Source organism: Diadema antillarum, unplaced genomic scaffold (assembly GCF_040938485.1).
Source record: "Diadema antillarum isolate AM-2024a unplaced genomic scaffold, OU_Dant_1.0 scf00000015, whole genome shotgun sequence".
NCBI classification, from domain to species: Eukaryota; Metazoa; Echinodermata; class Echinoidea; order Diadematoida; family Diadematidae; genus Diadema; species Diadema antillarum.
Genome location: NW_027270904.1, coordinates 4,012,746 through 4,035,042, shown reverse-complemented (window position 1 = coordinate 4,035,042; position 22,297 = coordinate 4,012,746). Strand labels below are relative to the sequence as shown.

Below are 22,297 nucleotides of genomic sequence, written 5' to 3'. Positions count from 1 at the left end.
CAGGCATGATATTCTGTAGATTTAAATTGGATTTCAGATTTTTTTTTCTCAAGTCTATACACATTTTGCTTTTTCCGTGTATCAAAATCACCTGGAAATTTTGATTTCCAACTTTTTTCAACAAACCTCAATATCATCCCTGGAATGAGAAGAGAAGAAGAAAGGGAATATGTTTTATAGCAAGTTTGATCTTGCTTTAATCAGTGAATCAACTCAGATGAAGTCTTGATATCAATTGTTATATCATGTGCAGTTTTCACTGTATACAGTCAAACCTGTCTACAGCGGCCACCCAAGGGAGACGAAAAAGTGGCTGTTATAGACAGGTGGCCGCTATAGACAGATTCTTTAACATGCTTTTACTCTCGGAGGGAATTGTTTGTGGTGGTCGTATACGGCAGGTGGCCGCTATAGACAGGTGGTCGCTAAAACAGGTTTGACTGTACTTCAAAGAGATTGAGTACTTTTAATCAAGGCAACTGAGCCCTTGTCGAGAAAATACTGGGAAAAAAACAAGAGACATTTTTTAGACACCAATTCCTTAACAGTACACTTCAAATTCAGTCAAACCATAATGAAATTTTGAAATGCTTGCTTTTAAAAAAAAAAAAAAAAATTATATGAGGAGATTCTGGAGTGAATTAATTAAATTCACCCTTCCAGTGAGAGTAAACAGTGATTTCATAGGAATGGTTTTCCATTGTTTGGTTGAATGTCCCAAGATGTTTCCAGCATAAAAGTAGCCGCATGTTTGCTGGCTATCAACAACAGTAAGCTCAAATCTGCTGCGATGGTAAACAGCGATCGCTCGGATCGTAGCGCGAAGGATTGTTGTTATCTGGCTTCCTCCTTGCATTAATAACGCTGCTTAACTGCTTGACCGATCTCACCCCCGCCTGGCGGCCAAGGATCATCCCAATTACTCATGACGAGGGTCAATTTGTTACCCCGCACACATTCCCCTCCCCTCAGCAGCTGCCACAGGAACATTTACAGTAGCCTCATCATTAGGAACTAAAGTGCGGGAGCCGAGTAATGCGTGTCAGTGACAACTTTGACGTGAAGATTTGATGTGACATCATGTTGATGAACACATTAATTCAAGCCATTTAAGGATAAGATGTTAAGGAAACATTAATTTGCTTATCGCGCCTGTAAAAAGAAAGAGTGATGATGAAATGTGCACACGTGTATGGCAAGTTTTATGATACAGCTTTCGAGTTTTCAAACACTAGTCATGTTTTGCCATATGTTGTTGAGAGTGAAGAATTTGAAGAAAAACCCCAGCTTTTCCCCCAACTGAGCTTTTATAACTCATAGGTTTGATATAAGACTTCTATTTATAACACAAAATATTGATTTGGGTAAGTGGATAACTAACCTTTCCTTGGCATAAACACTTCAAAGATTTAGGATTAAGATGAAGGAGTCCTACAACTGAACACTAACCACCTGATGCTCTTGTACTTGTTTGGCAGTTGAGGTAACTCTTAGCACTCCACGACTGCAGTGTCCCATGGTTAATGCACACAATTTCAATGGACTAAAAGTTTGATGAGTGCAGGAGGGGTTAAACAAACTGTAGTGGAGTCTGGATTAGAAGATGCCTTGCTGCAGATATAAATGAAATTGAGTATTATGGTATAATCCCCTGTTTGCCTTATATCATCTTGAGAGATAGGTAATTTGCCGTTATCGATGTCGATAAGCAAGCAGTTGGCTCTATCGTCTTACAAGTCATGCCGTTATTAATCTCAACATGCACGGCTCGATCGTTGATGGCTTCGTGGCAGCTGCGCCGATTAATCCACGGTTGCTTACGACAGCCTTCGACGGGAATCGATGTATCGCTCGTGATACCGAATTCCGCAAAATTATCTCGGCGAAAAACCTGTCCTTCTTGGTAAGTGGTGTTGGCCGAAAAGAGAGGGATGGATGGGTGGGTGCATATCTATCTGTGGTCGCTGAGCAACACTTTTAGCATCGATTCTTTAAAGTTGTAATTTGAAGGGGAAAGGGGGAGTGGGTGATAGTGAGGAATCGTGCTAATGCAATAGAGCAGCTGTTGAATGGTCAGGAGTGCAGTTTGTAGAGATCGCTTTGTTAGCAAAAGTGCCTCTTCAGAGGCTTGTGAGGTCACTTCAATCACTTGATCTGGGAAAGAAAGAAATCTGCAAGCGCTGACAAGCCGCACCGATTAATCTCGCTTACAATCTTTAGAGCTCTTGAGCATTAATTCATCAAGTTTAAGTTAGGAATAGGATTAATGAGAAATTCCTCTCATGGAAGAGCTTGTTCAGTAGCATGATTGATTGTTTGTGTGCTTTAAAGGCATACTGTAGTCAAGGATACTGATTAAGATATAATCTCATGATTTCAAATGTTTTGATGCATTAGTGTATCAGAAAGATTTCTCAAATCCCATTCTGAAGATGTCAGGATCTGAATTTCTGTAGATTCCAAATTTTTAGTCTCTTAACAGAAGTGTGTTCATAATAATTTACAAATAACAAATGAAAGTATGTTTGATAGGGAAGACTAATTGTATACATGTAAATTCCTTTAATAGACAAAATGTTGCAAATGCCTACCAAATTTTGGCCACTCTAATCTATTTGTAATTGGCATCGCCTCCCCATTACCATCTGGAGACAATTATAGTGAAGTCCTAGAAATGCAGACACTCAATTCCTAAATGCATTTGTAGTTGAGTTCAAAGTTCCCCCTTACTCTAGTATTATCAGAGTAAAAAATCTTGTGAATAACGAAACTACTTTGAAGAGGGCTTTGCTTTAATATTTTTTTTTGGTACAATTGCATCACAAATGATTTGGCATCAGATTGAGTAGCAGGGAAGAATTGTACAACTTACTATCTGTTTCGCTTCCTTGACCAGTTAACCTGTTTACCTTTTGTTACTTATAAGTGAACCTCACTATTAAAAGTGTATAATTTGATAAATGTATTGTGATGTCACTTATACTTTCTATTGGAACTGTTTGTCAAAAAATATATATCATGCTTTTGAATTTGAATGCTTAAACTGAAGATATGCTAGTCAAGGTTGGCATGGTCAACAGGAAATGGCATGGGGCTGTCCGGCTGCTAGAAAAATTGCTTTGCATATAAAGTGTGACATAAAGCATGATATGCAGGCATCAGTATTTTGCGAAATCTCATTAATGTCAAAGGCTTCTGTATCCAACAGACGGCATGGGCTGTTTGCGCTCTACTCACTCGTAAATACAGGAAGTGTTTGATTTTCTTCAAGCTCGTGTGACACCAGTTGATGAGATTGGCATTGATTTTCTGTGATAAACACTGGGACTAGAGCCAAGCTATTGCCGAATAGACAGTCTCGATGTTACACAAGGGGCCTCAGGATTTGCGTTCAGCGTGAGATTAGTGTCATTCTGTGATGAACAATGCAGAGATTCTGTTTAACCCTTCCGGTTCCACCCACTGGAAATGCTATTGACATTGTGTACAAATAGTCACCCGTGAGTTAACCTCAGATTTAATACTGAATATCATTTCCAGTTGAATGTCAAATCACCAGAAATAAAAGAACATTTGATAGATTACTGGAAAAGTTGCATGACAAAATTAGTTCTTTTTCTAAGTTTTTTAGTTGTGAAACATAACATAATAATATGAGCAGGAAAATGTAGATTCATTACTAAAGAGTGTTGTATTACAATTTCACCATGATTACAATATCACAATTAAAGTATTACATTACAATTTTGGTCACAAACTAGAGATACCTTGTCCCACATACCCATAGATTGAAGGAAGTGGTATATTTGTGAACCAGATTGTAATAGTGTCTGTAAATGGCCTATATTCTTGCATCTTGGGATTAGTTAAGACCATTTCACCAAAGGTTAGATTTGTGATCAATATCCGCAGTGATGGACAGATAAAAAAGAAAATGCTAGTCCTGCTTCAAGAATGGGAATCAGCAAATGAGATGATGTACAAATGATGAGTGTGTGAAATTGACAAAGCACTTTCTTGTAGAAGTGCTACAGTACGATACTCTGCATTATATCTCGTTTAAGCACAGGAAAGTACCATTAGGCAGCGATATAGAGCAGTTAGTGGATAATCAGTTTAAGTCGATGGAGCTATTGAGACCAAAAAAAAAAAAGGCAATAAAAGAATAGACTGGGACGGAAGGAGCTACATGGTACTGTTTTGTATGGGGGGATGGGGGAAATGGAAATCTGTACCACCTAATCTGTATGCTGCTGTGTAATCCAGGCAATTTGGAAGGCGCACTTACACCTTGTCATCCATCAAGTGTTGAATGAATGGGTTAAGTTCTCCCCCATTTCCCGAGCCCTCTCTGTCGAGAGATGTATCCTGTTGTCGTCACTCGCACTCTGCATATCCCATCATGCAACAATCTGCAAATCATTCTGATCGATTGATAGCTGTCTTCTTCGGCATCTTTTTGTACCCGTGAATGCACGGAGGGGTTTGAATCCGCTATTATACATTGATGAAATCCTGATGATGCACCTACTTCAGATATTTCTCTGATGGGGTAAAGTGTCTCCCTGTGATAGATATCTCACTGCAAACTTTTTTTTTTTTAATGTTTGCTTTTATTATGTTGGCATTTTGTTTCTTTTTTTTTGTGTGTAAAAGTATCAAAAATGTATTCATCATCTTTGCCAGGCGAAAGCGAGCAGATCTTGCAGCTGAAACGTAAATCCTTTCCATTTTACCTCGCTTCGTGTGACAACCGATTCATCTTATTCTTCCAATGAATTGATAACCCACAGAGAAAAACAAAGTTAAAAAAGATTCAATAATCAACGGCTGAGCTACATGTATTTATGGTTATGGTGGTATGTTAGCAGAGTCATTCTCTCTCCCCTCCCCCCCCCCCCAAAAAAAAAAAAAAATCCTGTCCTTTGGTATATCAGGTCGTTTGTCATTTTCCCGAGATGGATCAGGCACTAAATTTGTTGAATTCCTCATCTTGGAATCTAGTCTGGAATATAAAATCAACATGAACTCCTGTGGACCTTCTATTTGTGGAAGATTTACCCCCTCCATGGTATGACCTCAAACACTAAATCTCTCTGTGCGAACTTGAGGGTTAATCAGTCTGTTTTGGAGGCTAAGAGGTGTCATCTATTAATTCTCACTCCACCTCAGCTCCTACCTGCCAAGAGCGGGAGGAGGCACAGAACGCAACATGAAAGTCAGCGATCGTAATCTGGCCGATGTGCTGAGGCGTTCGTTTCGCGAAGTGCGCTGATAATTGAGTGCTTCCTAATCAAATGGATGCGGCGCTTGCCCGCGATCGCGATTGCCGTTCCCGGGGAGCGTTATCATCTCAGGTACACATTGCTGTCATGTGTGCCATGGAATATGTAGTGTAGTCTCAGGACAAGGCTGAGATACCAAATATTTATGGATGTACCTAGCACAAATCCTCATGAACATTGGGAATATCATTGGCTGGGAACCAGAAGGGCTAATGCATTATAAGATTTGAGTGTAACTGAAAATGAAACAATAGATTTTTATTTGATCAAAAGTAGGTAGACTTATAAGCATTATTCCAAATATTGGGTAAAATAGCACCCTTGTGGTTTTGATTTTTCAGAGCAGTTACGAAAAATATATCTATTCATCTGTGATCTGTTTGTATTTCATTGCAAATTTATCAATTCTCACTCTTTTCTGTCATCAGTATTGGTAGTCAAGTTTAAGCAAATTCTTAATTGTTAATATGTTTTTCTTTATTCAGGGTAACTTCTTCAGTGTAAACACTGTTGGACATAGAGGCATTCTTCATATACCCCAACATTACCAGACATCAGTTTATTCACCTGGGTTAAGAGCGATGCAGTGGTTAATGACTTGTCTAAATACACACGTTTGAACCCTGAATCTCCCATTCAAGAGTCCAGACGGTTATCCACTGTGCCACAGTGCTCAAACTCTTAGCCACAGATGACTATTATTCTTCAGAATAAAGTGCCAAGCAGACAAGATTAGATGCAGATATCTTTTAGAGTTATCGAGTTAAAATCTATATAAGTGCTGCCTCATTTTGGGTTAAAATCTTGTGAAACCATTACTCATCTCAAGAGGGAGAAATTAGGGAAATGACTCGTAGCCTCCAGCACAATCTGGGCCTGCTTTGATGCCGATTTCATCTTTTCCTTTGCGCAACCGATGCCCTCCTCAGTGAATTGGATCCTTTCCATTTTCTTAATTGATGGTCATGTGGGATTTCATCTCTTCCTTCACAAAACTGATGGCCACCGGGGATCATTTTCAGTGTCCAGTCCAAAGCCACTGGCAGCACATTATTCCCTTTGGTCATCTTAGGTGACCGGTATTCGATATGATGTAGAGAGAATTCACTGATTCTGCATACCTGTAGCCAGTCCCATCTTTTGCAGTCAGTTTGCAAGTCAGAGAAATAACAGCAGACAGTCATGAGTAGAAGTTTTATGAGCGTTAGGTGTTAACACTTTTATGTTAATTTTGTTTTCTTTTGTTTTCTTTTTGTTTGTTTGTTTAATGTTGTTGTTTTTGAACCACAATCAAGTATTATTTATTAAAACCTTGCCTTGGAATTTAAGGATGCAGTAATAAAGTTTTCTTTGGTAAGAGCTTATTTATTAAAAAAAAGGTAATGGTTATTGTAATAACAGCTGACACTGACACTGACACTGACACTAGCTAAAGAAAGAAATGTCATGTTGGTGCCATTTCTTTTTTCATAAAGTGTAGTTTAAAAATTCAAAGCATCTTTGAAAAAATTATGGACAATTGAAAAAGAAAGGAAAGCTTTACAGAGAATCAAATCTGATTTATAACAAAACTGTTCATCATGAATGTCTTCCCGTACCAAATTGGGAGTTGTAAAATGCCCATATGAAGTCTATGTCATCAGCTAGAGGTGTAAAGTTGCATGTGGTAATACATCATAATTTTGATGTCACATAGAAAAGGGGGGGGGGGGTAGGCAGAGAGATGAAGAGTCCCTGGGTCCCGTCCTTCCTTATGCACGTGCCCAAATTTCAAGACAACGTTGTAACAACAGATCATAAATCAAGTGACATGGCACAGAAAGGTTCCTGCTAATAATGACACTCCGTCTCAGAGCGGGCAGACAAAAATAATCAAAACTTCCAGCAAAGTTGGCATTTTTCAAATTGGTCCTTCCTCTTGTACCTCTTAAAGCCTTTGATTGCAGCTATATTTTCTTTCTCTTTTTTTTTCTTGTGAAGATTGCAACATAACCTGGCCCTCTAGCCTTCAAAGCTTCCATATTTAATAGGACAATGATCAAATAAAAAGAGATTATATTGTTTGAGGCCCGAGCTATAAAAGTAATCTCATTTCTCCCGCAGTTTGATTCTCCCCTGTCAGTCAGTCAGTCTGTCTTTTTGGAAATAATAGTCAGGGCTGTAAACGTGGTGGGGAGACAAAAATATCACCTGTTGCCATGACTGGTTTTGCTGCGGTGAAAAGTATACAGTTTGCTTTGTGTGTAAACCGAGTATCCCACCCTTGGGAGAAATCAGTGCCTGTCAACACCTTTGCGGTCTGCAGTCACCGAAATGACGATGCAAAAAACACGCCGTCGACTTCTTGCGCTCTCTTGCGCTTGTCTGTCAGTCGGACTTATCCTAAATTAGTGAGAAGAAAAAAGATCTAGGGTATTAATTTGTTTTAGCCTTGTGTTGGTTTATAAGCTACAATATACTTTAGGCTGTGAATGTGTCTATTTGAAAAATGGGGAAAAAAATGTAGACAATAGTTGTAAAGGTAAACTCAATTATTTTGATGGTTGGAAAACAGATGAAATAAGATGTAATTTACAAAACTTGCAGAATGTGACAATTTGTTCTGAAAGTAGCAGTACGGATTCATAAGAACATGGGTTTATATGGATTCTTAAAATACTGAAATTATTTGCTTGTTTCAATACAATGAATTCAAAAGAAACTGAGTTTTAAGAAAGTAATGTTTGCATCAAATGAAAATCAAAGACAAAATGCTGAAAGATATTTGTTAGCTTTTCATGGGCAAGAAGAGGGTGTAATGAGAACGATGGGAGATGAATCATGTCTTATGAAGGTGCCATGTCTCACAGTCAAAAGACACAATCGCATAAGAAATTACATCGTGAAAATGACATTATAAATGCATAGAAGGAAAGATATATAGTATAGGAAGATATTTTTCAAAAGTAAAGATACAAACCATAACATGAATGTATCCCACTATCAAAGACTGTCAGCAGTGTAGAAAATTTGAAAATACAGAAAAGAGGACAGGAAAGCGTGCATCAATCTGGCTTGCATCAAGAACTGTGGTTTTCTTCGGCAGCAGGGTCTTGTTTCCATGGCAACGACAAGGATTTGGTGGAGGGAGGATCAACCGCTCGGTATTAGGGTAGGAAACGTTGGCATGAGGCGGGTCTTGTCTGGCAGTCTCTGCCTCGGGAAGAAGGGGATGAGTCCAGGATGAGGGTTGCCTCGACTCCACCTCGTCTCTTGCCATGACAAGCAAATCCTCGGTCTTTTGAAAAAAAGAAGAGAAAAAAAGGATTTAGATAGTCATGGAACATTTTAACTGACAAGAGGACATGTTCTGTGATCAAGAGTTCAAACCTTACATCGTGGGCTAGACCTCTGTCCTGATAGTTTTGTCAATATCCATTAGTTTACATCAATATCAAATCAAAATATCAAATAGTTATTTGTGTCTCTGTGTGCAGAGGTGGAAATTTATGGCAAGATTCTTATTGGTGCATTTTATTATTTCTCTCTTGTTTAAATGTCCATTGTCATATGATGGAATGATGAAAATGTGTCATTATTTTACTGTAGTGATTGTGTTGCAACACTCTATTTGCGGTTACTAATATCATATTGATGTCAGGCTTATCATTATTTCAAGCTAAAGTTAAAGGGAAGATAAACCCCAAGAGCAATGTGGATTGAGTGAAAGCAGCAACATTAGTAGAACACATCAGTGAAAGTTTGAAGAAAATCGGACAATCAATGCAAAAGTTATGAATTTTTAAAGTTTTGATGTTGGAACCGCTGGGTGAGGAGACTACTAGAGGTTATGACGTATGAGTGGACAACAATACCAAGAAAATATAAAGAAAATTCTGCAAAAAATTCATTTTTCATGAAAATTACAAATTCCATCAACTTGATATTGACATATGTTAAGGGTAGCAATTATTCCCCCTGCTTTCTGAAAGCGGTTGGTCCATTGCTCTTTCATGATTCTAGAAAAGTGAATTTTTGTTGAATTTCCTTTATATTTTCTTTGTATTGTTGTCCACTCATACGTCATATCCTCTAGTAGTCTCCTCACCCAGCGGTTCCAACACCAAAACTTTAAAAATTCATAACTTTTGCATCGATTGTCCGATTTTCCTCAAACTTTCACTGATGTGTTCTACTAATGTTGCTGCTTTCACTCAATCCACATTTTTCTTTGGGTTTACCTTCCCTTTAAAAAAAAAAGATCATTTGAGCATCCCCCCTCCCTTACTGTGCAAAATAAGTACTTTGTGAAAAGTATGACCAGCTTCGTGGAAAGTAGGAGCATGCTATCGTTATAAGTCATAGGTGAATTATTCTAGGGAAAGCTTTGCATTCATGAACGAGGAGGTATTTACGCTACATGTAACACCCTCTTTTTCTATATGCTTCTTACAGGTTGCTTGGTGCTACAAAAAACTTCCGACTGTACTTTGACGGCCAGCACTACGTTGCCGACAAGCGCTTCGACACAGTTCACGACCTCGTCGCCGACGGGCTGATCACGATGTACGTAGAGACCAAAGCGGCGGACTACATTGGCAGGATCGAATTTGATGAGCCAATCTACGACAAATACTCCAAGCAGGCCACCTTCAAGGGTGATTTCCTCCGGACCAAAGGCTCAAGCAACGGGAGCCTGTCCAGCATGCCTTCCACATCACCCCCTGAGATTCCATCTCATTTCACAGTGGTAGGAAGATGATGGACACTTTCCTGCAAGAATGACTGGTGATCAGCTCTGATGTGCTATACTTATCAGAATTGCAATAATTCAGCACAAGAACTGATCACCAGTCGTTCTTAAGACGTTCATGACTTTAAGAACAGATTTATGAAACGCCCCCCAGGTTCCCATAGTATCAACTGGTAGACAGGAACCTGGTATACCAGGTTCCCAAAATGTACCAAAGTGTATGCATTGGTGGCCTAAATTTGTGTTTGTTAGTGTCATTCTGAGTTAAATAATTGCTTTTATCACAAGATTAAAGTTTCTGCTATCAATATCTGTTGTTTTTCTGTCTCAAAATTCTGTGTACTTTTGGCATAATTTACCTTTTTCCTCTTAGCAGTGTGCTTGTTTTGCTGCTAAACAAGCATACTCACTAGATTTGACTAGTCCAAGGAGAACAATGCATAGTATTATTAAAGGGTGTGTACAGTTCTGGTCGAGGTGAAGATTTAGCTTTCAACGTTTTGTAAGATATTCAGAAACCACTCTATGAGATGTCAAAGAGCATGCGGTTCTAAGGGGTATCAAAAGTTTATTCGATGAAAATCGGTTTTGAAATGGCAGAGATATCCAAAAACAAGGTGAAACAAGGAGATACTAATAAAGTTGGGGCATGTCGCCTTTTATTATTAGCACTTTTTTTGATATCTCAGCCATTTGAAAACCGATTTTCATCAAATAAACGTTGAATCCTTCCTAAAATTACATGCTCTTTCATATTTCATAAGAGGCTTTTCATTATCTCACTTAGGAATGTTCAAAACATGAATCCCTACCTCAACCAGTACTGTACAGTCCCTTTAAAATGAAAGCAAGAGATTTTAAAGCAGAGAGATGAAGATATGAGATTTGCGTTTTCTTCAAGTTCTCTGCCCTCTGTACAAATGAAATTTGGAAGATTGCAACTGCTGATCTTCATTTTAACAAACATGTCCGAAAAAAGGAACCAGCAGGAATTGCACATGTCATCTACGCAGCATAACAATGTCAGAATTTCAGAGCTGGGGTATTTATTCCAAGTTCAGTGTGTCACTGCCGGCAACCAGGGATAACTTGGTGGTAGCATCACTGCCAGGAAAGCAGACAGGTTTGATTCCTGCTGGTTCCTTTTTTCCCGATATGTTTGTTAAAATGTAGATCACCAAATTTCATTTGTGCTGAGGACAGACAAATTGCAGAAAACTCATCCATATCTAATGTTTCAAAGTGACTGAAATTTTACTGTCATTCATTATTTCTACTAGAATCTCCATTGTCTTTTGTTTTGATAATTTTCAGTTTGATACAGGCCATGTTATTATGAAACTGGTATCTTTGGCAGCATCCTTCGAAGTATTTTTGATAAATTGATATTCTTTTTAAGTGATTATATGCAAACATCAATAGTAATTTATAGGTATAAAAGTTTTGATTGTTGTGATGGTGTAATGATGTAGCAGCTAAAATTTGATGTGTTTCCTTTTTACTCCATCTTATCCAGTTTGATGCAAGGAACGACAGACTTCCACCGCATGGATCTCACTGTCCTGTACAAGTGGAGAAGGACCACTCATTCAAGGTGAATACATCCCTTTCGGAAGCAGCTGATCAACCAACCAAAATTAGTGCGACTCATGCTCTATGTACTAGTGGATTGTATCTCAGCTGTTAAAATCATTGCTTATAGGAACCATCTGCGCTATGTGTTAAGGCTGTAAGGATTACCAAGGGTACCTTGTCTAAGAAACGAGAGTCATGAGAAGTTTTATCACCACAAGGATTATATTACATTTTCAAGAAAAAATACTTCTTCTCTCACTCACTCTCTTTCTTGCTTCTTCCTCATCTATTATCTCCTATCTCCTCTTTCAACAGTCCTTTTCAGGACTACCACATGGTGAATGGCAAACCCAGTATCCGTTATCTACACCACCATGCAAACCTCCTCCTTCAAAGATTATATTGTTATTCTACCTGCTGAGGACGAGCTAATTTTGCTATAACACGCATTTCTCATAGACACCTGCCTGAGTTTTATACTCAGGACTAGTTTTCAGTGGGTTAGAGAAGTAGAGTAGCCAAGACTTATGAAACTTTAACTTGGATTCAATCTATATATTGCTTTGGTTGTAGGTGTATTTAACCAGGATGGGCTAATTTTCCTAGAACATGGATGTCCCATAGACACCTGCCCGAGTATACTTGGGACTAGTCTAGACTAGTCTTCAATGAAACGAAATATATACAAACTGTATGTAGCATGGTATGACAGAGATATTTGTATGAAGTGTGTGGAGATGAAATATTTATGATATTAAGACAAGAAGAAGTTCCTCATCAAATAACTCAACACTTTTGATTGCCAGTTATTATTGGAGGATTTGATGATTTATGCACAGGGCTCTTGACACTCTCACTGCAAGGCCCAAACTTCAGCACACTGCTCTCCCTAAAATATGTATGTAGCATGGTATGACAGAGATATTTGTATGAAGTATGTGGAGATGAAATTTTTATGATATCAAGACAAGAAGAAGTTCCTCATCAAATAACTCAACACTTTTGATTGCCAGTTATTATTGGAGGATTTGATGATTTATGCACAGGGCTCTTGACACTCTCACTGCAAGGCCCAAACTTCAGCACACTGCTCTCCCTAAAATATGTATGTAGCATGGTATGACAGAGATACATGTATGAAGTATGCGGAGATGAAATTTTTATGATATCAAGACAAGAAGAAGTTCCTCATCAAATAACTCAACACTTTTGATTACCAGTTATAATTAGAGGATTTGATGCCTTATGCACGGGGCTCTTGACACTCTCACTGCAAGGCGCAAACTTCTGCACCTTGCTCTCCCTAAATTTCATCTGGATATATCTTGAGTTTACATGTCAGTCTTTACTGAAGGAGTATCAATTAATATGCAGGAAATTGATATTGAAGCGATATAGACAAACTCATTCAAATTTGTAAGTTGTCGGCTCTTTGTCCCTTCATTGTCAACAGACATATCCTGTCCTTAACTTACGAACTCAGTGAACAAATATTTAACATCAATTTGTGATGGCTGAGGAATAAGAGGAAATTTCACCCTATGATTCAGGTTAGCACAGAGCCGTCGGCATCCAGTGCTTGGAAAAAGGAATATGTATAGAGTGAATCATATATATTGGGTTTTTGGGGGAGAAAATAGATCAAGTGTGGAAGATGTGATGTAAATGTGTAATGAACATGCCAAAAATGGTGAAATTTAAAGTGTGTGTCTTGTTAAAAATCAGCTGGGAGTAGGGGAGTTTCCGTTTTGCCTTTCAGAACTATGTCATCTGTCATTACCCGCATGTCACTTTGAGGTCACGATCTTTCCAAGGCCAAGATTATTATGTCCATGTTTCATCTGGCTCCACCTCTTTGATTTGCTCTGATAGAGAAAGAGAGAATTCATATTTCCATTCAGCCTCAAAGTGCCCTAGGATACAGAAATTTCTGATTGAGATTTTCCTGAACCAATCTGATGAAAAGTACTTTTAAATCTTTCAGTGCACCATTGTGGCCTGGAAGTTATGTCAAGTGAGAAAATGATCAGTTTGTGCTATTTTTGATAATCAAGACAATATGTGTATCGCAGTCTGTTGGGAACTAGCCAGTATGTCATCAGAGGTCCTTTTGATCTGATATTTCAATTACAATTATAGTTGAGGGATGGTATTATGTTTTAAAATGTACAAGTTTTGCTACTCAAAAAAAAAAAAGGTCACTCTCCTGTCATGTGTGGTTATGAGCTCAGGCTTGTAACACTTTGGCAATCTTGTCATGACAGTTCCAACTGTGACTGGAATTTGAATGCCAACATTGGATAATGAATAACTCTGCATTTTCATTTGTTTTTGACAGATTCACACGTTTGTTGGCCTCAACTGGTGCATGTTCTGCGGTAACTTCCTCTGGGGACTGAAAAGTCAGGGTGTAAAGTGCACAGGTTAGTACAAAACAGATCAAAATGAGTACTGTAAAAGTGGAAAATGTCACGTTGTTGAAATTTTCATGCATTTTGCTCAACCAGAAACTAGCGCGAAAATAAAAGCATGCGAATATTTTTGCTTGTCATACAATGTATGTTCCATTACTTATTATTAGTTGATGTCTTGATTCCGCAGAATTAAAAACCTGTGAAACTCTTCTTACGCAGTCGAGCACAAAAAATTAGTCACACGAAAATATCCACTTTTACAGTAGATCATATTTGTCTGTTTCAGCACTGACAATAGGCCAGCTCACAGTTAAGTGCTCTGCAATGACCTCTGAACTCAGTCAGGCAGGAAGTGGTACTTTACAAATAAACGGTGCAAGAATGGCTGATATTAATTTGGTTGACAAGAATGCACAGTCACCTGTACATTCCCATATGCACCACACTGCTGCAGCTCACTTTAAGTACCAATGTTTCTATATGATTTACTGTCATTAATTGCCCCGGCTAGGTTAATGTTAGGAACAAGATCCTCCATTATGTATGTGTGGGACTAAAGCTGTGATTACCCAGACACTTCCAATGATTGTCCCTATAATGGAGCCTGCTATCTTAGGTAGCCAGTGCTCACTATAACCAGAGCTGCAAAGTTTCCCATATTCTGCAGAAGGGTTCCTGAAAACTTTAATAAAAAAACAAGCATTATTTCTCTTCATGTCCTTTAAAGCCTGCCTGGTTTGGGATTAATTTCCACTATTGAGATACATAGGATATGTGTACACACAAGCATCTGCCAGGAACTTGTATAGAATCCTCTGAATTTCAATGTGCAAATATTGGCAGCCTTTCCATTATCATAATCAAGTGAGGATAAACCTTTGTGACTTTCCACCACCTTTGCATACAGACTGCGGTCTGAGTACACACAAGCAGTGCTCAAAGCGTGTCCCCAGGGACTGCACGCCGGACATGCGGCTGATCAAGCGAGTTTACGGCGTTGACCTCACCACCCTGGCCATCGCACACAGTGCCAACACCTCACTGGTGGTCGAACGATGTCTGGAGGAGATCGAAAGCAGAGGTAACCAAACTAACTGTTACGAGAACTCCTTCAAACCAATGACCATCACAGAGTGATACGCAGTGCCATCGGCAGTCACAAACATTAAAAACAAAGATACTTTCAAAATCAGCAGCTCTCCACAGCATAAAAGAGCAAAGCAATTGACTTCTAACTTTTCTCTCTGTGCAATCAACATCTGTGCACCCCTGTGTTGTTGGTCCCAACCTTGGGGTGTTGATCAGTATCCCTTGAAAGAAGAAGAAGAAAAAATGGTCACAGAAGGATTTGCCAAGGAGTCAGACACACAGAACTTCATGAAATGATGATTGTAATCAGGGCTCGACACTAACGGTGGCCCGGTGGCCCGGGGCCACCAAAAATGAAAGTTGGGCCACCAAATTTCAGAAAAGGGCAAATTTGGTGGCCCACCTCGGGCCACCAAAATTTTTTGAAAAGTGTGTCAATAAATTCTTAACTTTTTGCGCCGGAAATACATAAATACATGCAATGAGTGTGCGACTTACTTTTAAAAAATGGACTTTTATCAATGTTTTTTTTTTTTTTCTGGCCACCAAATTTCTCTCTCGGGCCACCAAAAATTTGAAATTGATGATTTTGGTGGCCCCATCGGGCCACCGAAAAATAAAGTTAGTGTCGAGCCCTGTTGTAATCATACCAGGATAGATTTGAAGCTCATTATTACAATATTATCTCTTTTCACTCTCAGAAAGATTTAACAAGAACAAAACTAAAAGTGAAGAAATCACATTAAGATAGAGTTGTTCACATTTTATAGGTTGCAGGGAGTGATCGACTATTCCATAGTGTCTTATCAATGTCTTCCTCCAGCAATGTTCCACTGGCATATTGATACATCAAGAGACTAATAGAATGAAAACAACTTGTCTAGATGGTATTATTGAGATGTGTTGGGGAAAAAAGTGTAATTATTAAGCAGAAATGGTGCAAACTATAAAAATTGTGAACAGAAATACAGAGTAGTTGCCCAAGGTAGTGACTTTGTAATGTGTCGTGACACAAAAGTATCGAAATGCAGTTTGTCTGTTCATGTCCCCCCCCCCCCCCCCCCCAATCCAAGGCCTGTAACCCTCTCTCAAATCTGTCTGCTAATTGGCACACAAAAAGGCAGGATTAGATTTCAGTTTAATCCAAAGTGCTTCAAACTTTGATGATCCCTTCCTATTTATGCAATCTTTTTCCCCCTCGTTCCAGGGTTGCGTGCTGAAGGTCTGTACCGGATACCAGGAATGCAGGATGATGTTGAGCTCATCAAGCAACGATTCGACAAAGGTGAGCATCATCTTCTTTGTTAGATCATCATCATCTGAGGCCGGGCATTGTGTCGTGTGCCTGTAATCCAGCTACTCTGGAGGCAAGGGTGGGGGTATGGCTCAGTCGGTAGCGAGTCTACCATCACATCCAAGAGCACGGGGTTCGAGTCCCGAGTCTCACTGAGCAACGTTGTGTGTAAGCACTCCATCCCCTCTAGTAAGAGGCAAAACACTCTGTCCCTCGGATAGGACATTGAATGGAGGTCCTGTGTGTGTGTTAGCCATGACACGCGCACGTAAAAGATCGCACTTCATTCATTCATCGCAAAGAGCAGGGTGCCAACCCGGTGAAGTGGTCCCCCTATACCCACCCGCACAAGAAAACAGGCGAATGATAATGACCCCTCGTGGCTCGCCCCAGATGACCAGCAATAGTCAGCAAAAACGGTATCAACCAGGCACATTGTGCCATACGCTTGAATGAATCATCATCTGTATTTCTGTACATTCCTGTACTTATTGAAGGCATTCCAGGGTCATGTGATCATGCCTCTGCATGTGATTTTCTAAACCCTGTTCACATTCCCAGATTGAAAGGCGAAAGGTTATAATGTAGAGAACTTTCTGTTTTCCATGAAGTGTAGCATAGGAGAGAGAGCATATCTATGGTATCCCTTCATATCTTTATCTACTCCTTTTTTTTTTTTTTTTTGGTCTTGATCACTTTTATGTGCATTCTTGGGTATAAGCCTTATTGATAGAGCAACTACATTGTATTATTCATGATGATGATAATTATAACGATAAATAATGAAAATGCTGTTGGAGATGATGTTTCATTTATAGCGTTAGTAGTAACAAAAATGAATATAATGACTGTTATCATTATCCTAACCATCAAGATCATAATAATAATGAGAGTTGGAAGGAAAAGAAAAGCAATTGTCATCATTACCCAAATCAAGACTATAACCAATCACAGTAGCAATATTATTCTCTAATGTAGAGCATTTCTTGGTAAATCCTGATAATGTTGCTGAATTTCTTGAATGTTGGATCCTCCATGGAGCATACCATACATTGTGAGTAATAAATTTAAACCATTTTCCAACACACCAGACGGGATCGTGGCACGGATCGGAATGAGGGAGTTCCCAGACGTCAATGCGATCACGGGGGCGCTGAAGCTGTACCTCAGAGAGCTGCCCATTCCCCTTGTACCCTTCAAGATGTACACATCATTCATGGCAGCGATAAGTAAGTCCAGTGGGTGATACTCTCAAATGTGGACTGTCTTAAAGGGATGGTGTAGTATTGATGAGGTGAAGGTTCAGCTATTAAATTTTTGTGAGATATATGGAATTAGAAACTACTTTTATGAATGTTTAAGAGCATACAATTCTAAAAGGAATTCAAAGTTTGTTGATGAAAATCAGTTTTGAAATGGCTGGGATAGCCAAAAACAGAGTAAAGCAAAGCAATCCTGATAAAAAGATGGGTTCTGCCATTTATTAGGATTGCTTAATTTTGAATATCTCAGCCATTTCAAAGTCAATTTTCATCAAATAAACTTTGAATTCCTCATAGAATTATATGCTCTTTCATATGTCAGAAGAGGTTTCTCATTATCTCAAAAAATAAACTTAAAAACCCACTAGAAACCTGAAGCCTCATCTCAACTGAAACTTTATCATCCCTTTAAGAATGAGAGGTACTGTAAAACACGATATATTCGCGGCATGAAAATTTCACGAATTGGAGCCGACAGCCTTTCTCGCAGCATGAAATTTTCGTGACTTGCCACCGACATACAATGCATATAGTGTAGGCAAGAACTTTCGCGTGCATTTTAATTTCGCGAATGTTGCCAATTGCAAAATTTGAAAAAAATTAAAATGCACGCGAACATTCCTCGTTTTACAGTATGCAGTAACACCATGTGTATTTAGTCTGTGAAAGGACTGTTGTTTGGTGAAAGAAGAGCCTAGAAAGAGAAGAGTGGAGGAGGGAAGTGACATGGGGAGTGTGTAAGGCAAATAGTGACAGTGGAGGGACAGTGGTGAACTGAAAGTTGAAGATGCGCTAGTGGAGACAGGAGAATGGGAAATGAGGGACAGTTGTAAGAAAGAATAGAGTGAGAATCAGGTAAAGGGTTTGGAAGTCAGTGGGAGGAGAAAGATTAACCAGAAAAATCATGGAGATATGAGAGAGAAAAAAAAATCGTCTGTCTTATTGCTAGTTTAACCCATTGACTCATTGCTTCTGATATAATATTAAATCGTCTTATTCTCCTCGAGACAAAGCAAAATCTGCTTTCAGACAAGCAGCCAACACATTTAATCCCTGATTTTGAAATCCATTGATATCTGTGAACAAACAGAAGCATACTCCTTGAACAATAATGATATGGATGCTACTTGGGGGCAAACTGGCAAGTATGGACGTGTGATATTGGTGAGGATACAATGTTATAACGCACAATAGCAAAGAAGGAATCTTTTGATGCAAGTCACTATCATGACTTGCAGTAGGTTTAGCATGAAGTCTGAATTATGTTTCAAATTGATTAAAATGGCAACAAACTCACTGACGATTATTAGCTGTTTCACCAACAAGACATCTTCTATGCTGTATGAGAATTGGTTACAGGGTAACAATAACTCTACATTTCCATATCCTTTATAGAGAAATAACTATCAAATCATTAAAAAAAAATATCGGTAGAGTTTAAACAAGAGAGTGAGGATCCTCATTAACTCTTTATCTCTTTCATGTTTCTTCTGAAACTTCTCTTTTTGCCGTACAGAAATCCAGAGTCCGAGTGGCAAGCTTGAGGCCATCTGTGTCGCCTTAGAAGAGCTGTACACGTCATTCCCCGCTCACTACCACACACTAAAGCTTCTCCTCGCCCACTTCACGAGGTATGTACTCTTCAGTTTCACCACATTGGTGAAATTCTGTAAACGTCAATATTTTTGTGTGGTTAATTTTTCGCGCTGAGCGGGCTCAAAAACATATTCGCAGGTTCTTGAATTCATGGTGCGCAATTGTCAACCCATTCAGAATGTGCAGAGAAAATTGTGATGATTTTTTTTGCGAGTTTTACAATTCGCGCTGGCCAGAAGTAGCGCAATATTAATGTACCAGGAAAATTTCTGCATTTACAGTTGTGTGTAGAGCATGCACATGCAAAGAAAGTGGCACCAGAGGGCAGCATATTGTTTTAAAAGTCCTTAACCCATTGTGGATGAGTCCTCGAGTATACTTGGGCAAATGTCTGTGGGAAATGCATGTTGTAGCATAATCAGCCTGTCCTCAATGGGTTAAAGACATTTCAACACAAAGCTCAATGTTTATCGGCAATCTTGTGTACAGTTTGAATGGTTCAAATGCTGGAGATTTGTCACACAGGGAACCAAAAAAAAAAAAGGGAATGTCAGATTTTACTTGTGTGCATTGGGGATAAAATTGCCTGTTGTAAGCAAACAACCTCATGCCTTCCATGTACATGTAGTTCCACTTCTGTGGTTTCCTTCTGTGCAAACAGAAGAGTTGCTTGGGGAGGAGGGGAGGTGTGTGTGATGACACATATATGTTTATAGAGGGCAGCAGACTTCATGTAATAATCGTAAACGCAGGCCTCTTGATTGCATTGAGTTCGGAAAAATGGAAATGGGCATCTCTGCTTGCTTATGCACACAAAAAGATCAAGAGAAAGGAATTAGGTAATTTCTGTTCGTCGACAATAAGCTTATTCCAGACATCTGCGGCAATCAGGGAAGAAGTCTTAGTAAGGGTCAACGTGGTACTTCTTCATATGGCATAGGACATCTGAGTCTCTTGTAAATGATTAGATGTAACACTCCATTTTCCGAATAGGTTTTTGGAGGGTGTGAATAGCTTTTGTAGCCAGACAACACAATTAATGAAAATGCCATGTTTTGTATGAAAGTAGCTAGACTCGCTGTAAATGTTTTTAGCTAGTAATTTTTGTTTTCACTTCTTGTAGAAAATAAAGATCTTTTCATATCCCCCGTGTCATTTTTTAAAATTTATTTTATTTTGCAGAGTCGTGGAGTTGCACGAAGACAACAAGATGAACGTAGAGAACATGGGCATTGTTTTTGGCCCGACGCTCATGCGACCTCCGTCCAACCAGCCAGCCATCGATGACCTCTACATGTTACACTTCCAGAGGAAGAGTGTGGAGATCATGATAGAAAACTACGACACCTTGTTCTGCCAGTGATTCGCCAGTCAGTCAGTCGTCACGGCGACAAGGATGAATGATGATGATGATAATTGTGATGATGACTCTTGCGACGATGATCTTTACACTGGGGAAATGTGATCATGTTTTTTTGTTTCCTTCTCCTGTTCTCTACTTAAATCACAAGAGTGTAAATGTTTTGTTGGTATGTCCCCTGCTTTGGTGGTTATCCGAGTTTTTGTTGAAGAGTCTCCGCGTGTGTTGTCGCCTCATTGTCAAAAGTTCTCATCAAATGCATGAGTTTCAAAATAATTGCACATGATAACAGAAACAGGGTGCTTTGTTACCCTCTAGGATGCAACCAATGAGCAGGATGAACTTGTTGCATGTTTCATAATTTCGGATTGATATCTCAGAATGTGAAGAACAAACATGTCTTTTGGAGGATGTAAGATAATGTGATATGGAAGGAATCTATCCTATGTGTATCATGTCATAAAACTATTTTGTCGGCACAGCTTGAAACATTTTATCCCCACCTGTGAGTTTTAAACTACCCTGTATTTGTATGGTGTGTGCTGTGCTCTTTGTGCAGACATGTTGAATAGGAGTCCCTCCATTTGCAGATGAAGGGGTGGCCAGAATTTTGTTTTGGTGAGGGAAATTCATTGCATACTATGCAAACAGTGCTGCAGATAAAATGTATCAGATACAGTCATGCATTATACACTTGGTGCTTCCTCATAACAAAATGTGGACTTTATGTCTGAACTTCACACGGTAGAGTTAAAGGTCAACAGAAAACATTATAATGAATATCTATCAGAACCCATCATGTGATTGATAATAGATTGTTGATGTAGCATACAGTTTTCCACTGATCCAGATCCTGTATTTAGAGTGAAGTTGACAGAGTTAAGTTTCAAAATAGTGCTCTTCAAGAAGAAGATTGTTTGCATGAAATACACATGGAGTCTCGTCCAATTAACTATTGCAGCATTGATTTATTCTTGGTATACAAGATTTAACCCTTTTGATTTGCTTTGAGTGCCAATTGGCACAGGAAACCCGTAGCATTGTACACACTGTCCAAAGTTTCTGGCACAGAAGGGGATATTAAGTGTTTTATGGGGATAGTGCATGATGCAATGGGTTTAGTGTTGTTGCAGTAAAACTTAAAGACTACTTAACACATTAAAGAACCCTTCAAATGGATGATCAGATACTGAAATATCTCTCAGGCGCAGTGACATATACCAGTCAGATTCATTTTCAGTATCTGTTATGTGTTTTCTTCTCGATTATGCAAGTAAGAAATGCCCCCTTTTTCCTGCTGTATGTGTGGTGTGCTCTTCATTGGAAACATGTGGTATTCCTCCTTGTCAACTTAAAGACAGACTTCAACGGGAAAGCTTTTATTTTGCAAATACTTTTGTTGTATAGACCGATTCTGTGACGCGCTTTGTGTATTATCGGCATGGGCAGCGCCATTACTGTGGTGTCCCAGACGACCCGCCTTTCCCTCTCCCCCACCCCCTCCCTACATTAGCACGCGCACGGAATGAAAAACTGATGCATGGTTGCTTTAGCCAATAGGCATCTCGTACTGAGTGCGCGAACACTTGCTAAATGCGCGAACTTTTGTTACAAGTGCGCGGTAAACAAGTTGCCTGGGGAGTGGGGGAGAGGAGGGGGGAGGGGGGTCGGCTGGGACACCGCAATTTGA

The 22,297-nt window shown here is 39.2% G+C and overlaps 1 protein-coding gene across 1 annotated transcript in view; it reads left to right on the top strand.

Moving 5' to 3' along the window:
- LOC139723973 (N-chimaerin-like) overlaps positions 1-22,019 on the top strand; it is a 38,335-nt gene extending 16,316 nt beyond the window's left edge. The window contains exons 4-11 of the mRNA XM_071635176.1: positions 9,720-10,014; positions 11,534-11,611; positions 13,931-14,015; positions 14,914-15,087; positions 16,303-16,380; positions 17,481-17,618; positions 19,168-19,282; positions 20,430-22,019. Of these exons, the coding sequence (XP_071491277.1) occupies positions 9,720-10,014; positions 11,534-11,611; positions 13,931-14,015; positions 14,914-15,087; positions 16,303-16,380; positions 17,481-17,618; positions 19,168-19,282; positions 20,430-20,610 (1,144 nt within the window). The 3' untranslated portion in view covers positions 20,611-22,019. The remainder of the gene's footprint in view (positions 1-9,719; positions 10,015-11,533; positions 11,612-13,930; positions 14,016-14,913; positions 15,088-16,302; positions 16,381-17,480; positions 17,619-19,167; positions 19,283-20,429) is intronic.
- Positions 22,020-22,297: the final 278 nt, after the last annotated feature.